General features: G+C 42.3%; 1 protein-coding gene across 1 annotated transcript; it reads left to right on the top strand.

Annotated features, from left to right (window-relative positions):
* The first annotated feature begins 7,228 nt into the window (after positions 1 to 7,228).
* On the top strand, positions 7,229 to 7,726 carry LOC128093936 (39S ribosomal protein L27, mitochondrial-like). The gene has a single exon (XM_052711852.1). It carries the CDS (start codon positions 7,238 to 7,240, stop codon positions 7,676 to 7,678), a length of 441 nt encoding a protein of 146 aa, XP_052567812.1. The 5' UTR covers positions 7,229 to 7,237; the 3' UTR covers positions 7,679 to 7,726.
* The last annotated feature ends 1,736 nt before the right edge of the window (positions 7,727 to 9,462 follow it).

Here is a 9,462-nt window from a genome sequence, read left to right as displayed (position 1 = left end):
TGAGAGACAATAGGATGCTTGTGACCACCTACTCTTTCTATCAACAAGAGGGAAGACTTTTGTATAATATCTAGATGTAGAAGCTATGAGCTATGAATCCATTTACTTTTTTAATAATCTGTAGGAAAGACATAGATTTGGGTCTATACTTTATGCTGTGCATTATCTTACAGGTAATAAAGAGGAGAAGTGAGAAGTCACATTAACTTCCCAAAATGAAACCCTAACAAGAGGAATGAAAAAATAGTTACTAATGCAGATCAAGGGAAAGGAGATGGAAGGGAAGTCTCCTGAAGCATGTCTTTCCATTACTTCGTTCTAAATTTTTAAATTATAGACAAGCTGTGATGACACAGCCCTGTAATTCCGACACATGGGAGGTTGAAGCAGGAGGAAGGTCATTAAGGATTATTAAGCCACTAAGAAAAGAGATGTTGTATTACTGTATGTATTAGTGATATTTTACTATAACCACAGAGATTGATTACTAACTTCAAGAACAAAGAAGTATCTTCAGAGAGGGGCTCACTGTCATCTGAACCAATGGTCATTCTTAGGTCAGAAACAATCTGATACATGTTCCCAATAATGTAAAGTATATAAAATGACAAAATATTTAACTGGAGTCAATTTGTGCCCTGAAAATGCCAGACTACAGGAAGCAAGATAAGTTAAGTGTCTTCAAATGTAAACAACTATTGGGAAAATTTTCTTCAGTGGGCAGAGGTGCAGGGATGACTAGGCAAAGTTCACCTCCCCTCCTGATAAGATCCCAATGACAAACTAAAGCTTTTGCTTCCACAAAAGCTCACCCTGGAGAAGCCAATGAGTTTATTGGGGCTACTTACAGAGCACAGATGAGGGGCTCCAAGTAAGGGCATAACTGACCCTGGAGCAGCCTCATTAAAAGGTCTACACCTGGCTTAGATGATAGCTTCCTAGTGGTTGTGTAGATGGGAACCCTTCTTAGTCCTTCCTAGCATGTGTACCTCTAGTCCTTCCTTGAGACCATGTGCTATTTGGGAAGAGTTGCACACAACTAATTGGGATGAGTAGCTGGAACCTCAGATGAGAGTCCCATAACCTTTCCCACCCCTCCTACAAGGGGAGGTCAACAGTCAACAAACCCAGCTATGATGGTCTTTTGCAAGAGTGTACAGCTGAACTCATGAAAATGACTGTTGTTAAATATTACTTTAACTATGTAAGGATGTGTTACATTCGTTTCTGCTGCCTTTGTTAACAATGTAAAGATGTGTTACATTTGTTTGTGCTTCATTTGTTTATGTAAAGATGTGTTGCATTTGTTTTACCATGCCTGCCTAAGGCACCTGATTGGTTTAATAAAAAGCTGAATGGTCAATAGCTACACAGGAAAGGGATAGATGGGGCTGGTGGGCAGAAAGAATAAGTAGGAGGAAAAATCTAGGATCCAGAGAAGAGAAGAGAAAAGAGCAAGAAGAGGGGAAGAGAATGAGGGAGAAAGAGAGGGACATTCCTGGGGTAAGAAGCCAGGCAGCCTCCAGCCAGTCAGACACAAGAAGCAGGAAAGTAGGACATACAGGAAGAAAGAAAGAAAAAAGACAGAGAGAAAGAAAGAAAGGTAAAAAGCCCCAAGGCAAAATATGGATAAAGAGAAACAGGTTAAATTAAGCTAAAAGAGCTAGCTAGAAATGAGCCCAAGCTATAGGCCAATCATTTATAACTAAGAATAAGTCTCTATGTCTTGATTTGGAAGCTAGGTGGCAGCACAAAGAAAAAGCCTGCTCTAGATGATGGTAGTTTGGTTCAGACCATATTCCTTTACAACAACAACAACAAAATACCAATGGGATGTGAAGCGTTACAGACGCTGTGATAGAGGGAGACATTATGGGGATAGGGAGAAACCTGGTGCTAGGAAAGTTCCCAGGAATCCACAAGGATGACCCCACCTTAGACTACTAACAATAGCAGAGAGGGTGCCTGAACTAGTCTACTCCAGTAATCAGATCGGTGAATATCCTACCTGTCATCGTAGAGCCTTCATCCAGTAACTGATGGAAGCAGACGCAGAGACCCACAGTCAACCACCAGGCTGAGCTCCAGGAGTCCAGTCAAGGAGAGAGAAGAGGGATTCTGTGAGCAAGGGGCATCAAGACCATGATGGGGAAACCTGTAGAGACAACCAAACCAAGCTAGTGGGAACTCATAAACTTTAGATCAACAGCTGTGGAGCCTTCATGGGACTGAACTAGGTACTCTGCATAGGCAAGACAGTTGTGTAGCTTGATTTGCTTAAGGGGCCCCCTGGCAGTGGGATCAAGACCCATCCCTAGGACATGAGCTGGGGAGTACAGTGCCTATGGTGGGACATCTTGCACAGTCTTGGTGCAGGGAGGAGATGCTTGGACCTGCCTCAACTGAGTGTACTAGGCTCTGCTGACTCCCCATGGGAAGCCTTGCCCTGGAAGAGGTGGTAATAGGGGGTGGTTTGTGGGGGAATGCTGTGGGTAGGAGGAGGGAGGGGAAGGAACCTTTGTTTGGTATGTAAAATGAATAGAACATTTCTTAAAAATAAAAAGAACTTCTTAGTCTCTTCCAAATGTCAGTATCATTATTTAGAAAGGGAAGTGAGTGAGGGTGATAGAGAATACAAGACTAAAGAGGTTTTATAACTAAATCAGTGCACATATACTGCTGTGAGTACATATTCTTTTTTTTTTTAACATCATGGATTGAACCTAGACCCACATCAGGCTAGGATAGTGCTCTACCACTGAGCTGTATCTACAGCCCAAGTATATCTTTTTTGGTTTTTTGTATTTTCACTGTATGGCCAGAGTAGGATCAGCAGTAGAGATACAAGACTGTGAGTTGAATTCTTGGCAATGAAGAAACAAAGAATCAGCTGGAAAAAAAAGTGGGTAAATGGGGATTTGAACTGATTATGATATGATATTAGAAAATCATTCCTTCTCTTAGATACTTCATGATATGCTAATAATATGTATGTTAATGACATAAAGGGACTATCTGTCTTTTTCTTTGCTTTTGTTTTCATTTTCTCTATAACAGAGTCTTGCTATGAAATCCAGACTGGCTTTAAACTTGTGATCCCATTGCCTTGGCCTCCTGAGTATAGGGATTAAAAAATGTGCACCAATGAACTCAGCTAAAGGAATGTTCATCTTCCTCAGAGCCTGTACTATTATTTGAGAATGAAGGATCATGAAGTCATAATAGGTTAGTAGATAGATCCATATGTGGCAAACCAGCTCATGTCCAGGCACCGTGGTATGGAGTTTGAGTGGTAGAGCTCCAGCTGCTCACTGTACTGTTCTTTCAATACTCATCTGTCAGTATGTTTAATTCTTTTCATAGATAAGAAGTCTCAGAGGCTTCATGTTGAAATTTCACATCAGAGAAAGAATGTCTCTGTTTGGCCATGGAGAGGTTTGAGTTCTAGAAAGGCATTCTTTTCTAGTGATGGATTGTCTTTCCCCTTCAAAGAGACAGAATTCAGTGACTAAGTTTTCAGTGTAGGGCCCCAAGCATAAGTTTCAGAAAAGGACCTTTTTGCCTTTGCTAATTGTAAATTAATCAGCTCTGCAGTGGAGAGAAGCCCCGCTTCTTTCTTAACCAACCCCCCTCCTCGGTGTTTATGCCCAGAGCAAGAATGAGGCATTTTATAAACTCAGAAGCTCTTGCAGAAGATGCTGTGGTTGCTTAGCTGGTAGTGATGAACAGGGCTCTGCTTGCAGTGTTCTTTCAAGGATGATTAATACTTTTCCAGCGACTGAACGGGGTGGTTGTGTGAACTCAAAGTTAAGGGGAAAAACCCTGCAGTTAGATAGCATGGAGTCAACAAGAGTGTCTTCTGCCCAATCACTGTGGAGAATGGAAGCCTATAAGCTTAGGTAAGGTTAGGACCTACCTTAGAGGTGTATGAGAATGAAGAGTGGCAAATAATGCTCACAATATCAATGGCGCTTTCTGGCACAGAGTAAATCCCAAACTGCATTATTATAACAGTTCTTACTCACTTGGGGAGAAGTGAACATGTATGGGACTCTTCAGAACACCAATAGCTGGGAAGTCAATTTGGGTCACCCAGCAACTTTAATCAAGATGATTGTAATTTATCTGTTTCCATGAACTTCTTAGAAATTCTTTCAGCACAGACCTGTACTACCAGTCCTTCAGCATCCTGGATGCTGGAGCTACAACATTGGAGAGAATCAAGAATGACTTCCCCAGGGTAAGAACACTGGTGCTGTTTCACAAGCATGCTGCCTGCACAGTGGGTTTCTTGCTTCTTCCCGTAACTGTTTTAGTCTTTTTCCCTGGAAGGTATTAAAATATAAAGTCATTGCTAATTAACTTAATTTTAAATTTCTTTTTATTTATTCTATGTGTCGTTTACATCATGCATCTTGATCCCATTCATTTCCCTGTCCCTTCGCATCCACCCTCTGCCCCTGCACCACCACCACCCCCAAAATGAAAAAAATTGAGAGAAAAAAAGGAAAAAATAAAAAAAATCTCGTCATGGAAGCTGCAGTGTGACACAGTGAGTCACACAGTAAACCCCTTTGTCCATATATCTTTACTTGCAAGTGTTCGTTGCAAGAGTCATTGGTCTGGTTCGAGGCCTCTGATTTCTACTATACTATTGATGCTGGGCCCTCACTAGACACTTCTTGGATATCCGGTTGTTGCCCTCTGTTGTGGAGATCTTGCATATTATATATAGATGAGGTAGATGTTCAGGCAGGCCAAGTCATAACCATGGTTCTGGGCCTAGATGAGGTAGATGTTCAGGCAGGCCAAGTCATAACCATGGTTCTGGGCCTGGGCAGCTGTAGGGTTGGTCCACCAGCCAGTTCTCCCCTGTCCTCACCACCAAGGTGAGCTCTCCAGCATTGCCCCCTGCTAATTCATCCATCTCTTGCAGCAATGAGTGAGGGGTGGGACTGGTTCCACTGCTTTCACTCCCTCAGGGTCTCCCACACCTATACCATTAGGGCCAGCTCTATTATGTTGTCCAGGTGAGGTACAGAAGCCATTCTTCTAAGTGCTGCAGATGGTGAGGGGCAGGGTCAGCCCTCCCATTCTTATGACCCCAGGACCAGCTCCTCCATCTGTCTCAGACGTTGATGAGTGGGAGGTTGGGGGGGAAGGGCATCTCTCCTCCACCCATGCCACCACATATCTGATGAGTAATGGGACAGCTCTTCTTTGCTCATAACATTGGGGCTGGGTCACCCTCACCTCCGACCACCCAGTAGCTCTTCTATGCTGCCTAGGTGAGGGGCAGGGCCAGTTTCCTGAGTGCTGCCACTGGTAACAGGGAGGGTCAGCTCTCTCATCTGTTGCAGGCAGTAAGGGGTGAGGGGTAAGGAATTTTAAATTTCTTGATTTAGAGCATATTTCAAATACTTTGGCATTTTTCTGGCAGCAAATACAGCATTTTATGATGTTATTTTACCGATTATGCATCAAACAATCATGTCACTTAAACTTCTGTAGTCGACATATCTTTTTTATTCATTCTTTGATAATTTCATATATGTATACACATGATCAGTGTGTTTTGATAATGTCAACCCCTATTCTTTTTCTAACTCCTCCAGACCCCCTTCACTACACTCCCTCTCATCTCCATGGTTTCTTTTCATATTGTATCAAGCCCTGTCAGTGCTGTCCTTATGTAGATGGGTGCAGGATCACCTACTGGACCATGGGAATCCTAACATGTGCTACTTCCTTGAAGAAAACTGGCCCTTTCTATCCTAATGGCCTTCAGCTGCCCAATTTCTTCAACTACAGGTGGGACTTCATGAGACTTTCTCCCATCTATGCTGGAATTCAGATTGGCTTTATCTTGTGTATGTTTTGTGCAGACAACCACAGCCACCGTGACTTCCTAAGCGTGTTGGCCCTGACTTGTTCCCATGCAAATTAAATATCTTAGAATAAACCTAAGCATGGAAGCAAAAGACTTGTACAATAAAAATTTTGAAACACCGAAGAAAAGAAATGATGAAGACACCAGAAGATGGAAAGACCTCCCATCTAGGGATATAACTTAATTGAGAATGCTTACCTAGAATACATGAAGCCCTGAGTTTGATATGCAGCTCTGTATATACTGGGCATGGTGGTGTATGCCTGTAATCTTAGCCCTGGAAAGGTGGAATCTGGAGGGTCAGAAGTTCAAGGCCATCATTGGCCACACAGTAAATTCTAAGTCAACCTGAGATACATAAGCTCCTCAGTTAGAAATATACATATATCATTCATTTAACAATGTAATACAATTTTCTGATCCTTGAATGTTATTATTACCAACTATTAGGATATAAAAAATGAAAGCTAGTAGTTAGACATTATAATAGAACTTGTAGTCCTATTAGGTATATTTTCAAGATTGAGCAGATATATTTTAGATAGACAAGTCATCTTCAAACCCTTCAGAGATCTACAGAATATGGCATTTAAAATGTTTTAATAACTTGGAAAATTTTTCTTTTTTGTTATGACTATGAGACATGTCAGCTCCTGGCAGTACCAGCCTACTTCAGAGAAAATATGGGCATTGAAAAACTGCAATTGGAGTTAACTTTCATTGTGGCAAAAGTTAGCCACTGGACAACAAAGTATCCTCGAATCAACTGCTGACAAACAGGACAGACAGGACACGAAACAAAGGACTACTGATTCTTGCCAAAACAAGTGTGGTTATGGCTTTATCAAAAGGCATCTTCTAGCCGGGCGGTGGTGGCACACACCTTTAATCCCAGCACTCGGGAGGCAGAGCCAGGCGGATCTCTGTGAGTTCGAGGCCAGTCTGGTCTCCAAAGAGAGTTCCAGGAGAGGCGCAAAGCTACACAGAGAAAACCTGTCTCGAAAAACCAAAAAAAAAAAAAAAAAAAAAAAAAAAAAAAAAAAGGCATCTTCTGAGGCCAGGACAATATGGCACCATCCCTGAAGTGGCCTTCGCAATTCGGAAAAGGTACAGTGCCCTTTTCTTCGAAGGCAGCTGAACAGGCAGTGGGCCGATGGCTTCTGATGTGCAATGGAACAGCAGCTGAAACAGTTATTCTTGAAGAGTAACTAAGCTCACGCCTCTCAATAGTAGAATGGCATTTAATAGAGGAATGTGCAGAAGAATGGGATGCTGAGATGAAGCCACATACACACATAGCCAAGAAGAATGGACATCTGACAGCCCGGAAGTGAATGCGAAGGAAACATGGCATCGGCAGTTTTTGCGCTGAGGACAAGGGCTGCAGCCCTGGTGAGCCCCGAGGCAGCTCCAGCTCTTGCGGTCAGATATGCATCCAAGAAGACAGGCGGCAGCTCGAAGAACCTTGGTGGGAAATCGCGAGGCAAACACTATGGCATCAAGAAAATGGAAGGTCACTATGTTCATGCTGGTAACATCCTTGGCACTCAGCGTCAGTTTCGATGGCACCCAGGCGCCCATGTGGGACTTGGGAAGAACAAGTGCCTCTATGCCCTGGAGGAGGGGATAGTCTGCTACACGAAAGAGGTCTATGTGCCCAATCCCAAAAACTCGGAGGCTGTGGATCTGGTCACCAGTCTGCCCAAGGGTGCTATGCTCTACAAGACTTTCGTCCACGTGGCTCCTGCCAAACCTGAGGGAACCTTCAAACTGGTAACCATGCTCTGAAGTCCTTCTGACTGGATGGAGCCTGGAGCCCAGGTCGCAGGAGCACGTGATAGCGGAAGTTAAGGGTCAGGGTGAGGGCAAGGTCCCCACAGAACAGGCCTGTGGATGGTGACTCTGCAGGAGCCTTTGTACTATGACTGCTGGAAACCCTTCGGTAGCTCCGACAGGAGCATCAATAAAGCTAGCTGGAGTCCTGCAAAAAAAAAAAAAAAAAAAAAAAGAATGTACAGCTGAATTAAAAAAACATCAATAATTTCCAGAATTTAAAATCCTGAATCATGACATGACACTATTGGAATTCAGGTGTTTCTGGTATATAGACTGCTCTCACCCAATGTGAGGTCGAACTGTTGACCTTGTGTACATCCTACTTCACAAATGAGTCTGTCAGATACGTTAAGCCTATAGGCTGAAGATGATGCCCCAACACTGCGGAGAAACCTCAGATGACTGTCCAAGCAGCTGGCTGTTTCTGTCAACTCACAATTTTTTGGAAGTTGCTTGCATGTACTTCCTGTTTTTATTTTTGTTAGCTAATATTATTTCCTTCTTGGGTCTCTGAGGGAGTTGAAGATTAGTTAGTTATAGTTCAAGATTAATTAGGATAGAAAGTGAATTAGATACAATAGGATAGATGTTGCTTGAGTTTTCCTGCCTGGCCCACAGTCAGGACAAATCTCTGTCACCCGCCAGTCCCACAGCCACTCAAACCCGACCAAGTAAACACAGAGACTTATATTGGTTACAAACTGTATGGCCGTGGCAGGCTTCTTGCTAATTGTTCTTATAGCTTAAATTAATCCATTTCTATTAATCTATACCTTGCCACATGGCTCGTGGCTTACCGGCATCTTCACATGCTGTTTCTCATCATGGCAGCTGGCAGTGTCTCTCTCTGACTCAGCCTTCCACTTCCCAGCTTTATTCTCTTCCTTGTCCCACCTATACTTCCTGCCTAGCCAATGGCCAATCAGTGTTTTATTTATTGACTAATCAGCAACACATTTGCCATACAGAACATCCCACAGCAGATAGATAATGGAATTATTTTCTCTGAATTTGAATACAAATGGACTAGACATTGTTTAGGTATTTATTATTTGTATATATTGTATATAGTTATTGTACTTTTGTATATAGTTTTTCTTATGTTAGTTATAAGCTTTTTCCTTTTTTCTTTTTATTAAAATAGAAAAGGGGAAATATGGTGATATTTTATTTGTATTAAAATGTTATTTGTATGTTAATAAAGTTGCCTAGGGGTCAGAGCTATTAGCAAGCCACAGGAAAGCTGGGTGGTAGTGACATATGCTTGTAATCCCAGCATTTGGTAGGCAGAGCTAGGTAAGTCTCTGTGTGTTCAGGGATACAGCCAGCATTGGATACGCACACCTTTAATCTCAATACCAACATAGAAGACCTGGAGGTCTATACAAACAGGCAGTGACAAGGCGGTCATGTGGTTGGGTTTACAACCAATGAGAAGGCAGAACAGAAAGTCTATATAAAGACTTTAACACAGGAAGTAGCTCTCTTTTGGAGAGGTAGGACCACCGCAGGAGGAAGGGTACAGTTTTTGCTCTTAGCTCTGACCTCTTGGCTTTCTTCTTTGCATTGGTTCTGTGTTTCTTATTTAATAAGATGGTTGGTTACATCTACACTCCTCTCTCAAAATAAAATTTAAAAAGACAAACAGCTAATTTTATGTTATAGGATATGTTATATTATATTATGTTAGCTAAATACAACTCACTTTTGTTTGCCTTTCATACTATAATTAGAAG

This window comes from Peromyscus californicus, unplaced genomic scaffold (genome assembly GCF_007827085.1).
Source record: "Peromyscus californicus insignis strain IS unplaced genomic scaffold, ASM782708v3 Scaffold_4__1_contigs__length_199733344, whole genome shotgun sequence".
Lineage (NCBI taxonomy): Eukaryota > Metazoa > Chordata > Mammalia > Rodentia > Cricetidae > Peromyscus > Peromyscus californicus.
This window is presented reverse-complemented; position numbering and strand designations above follow the sequence as displayed.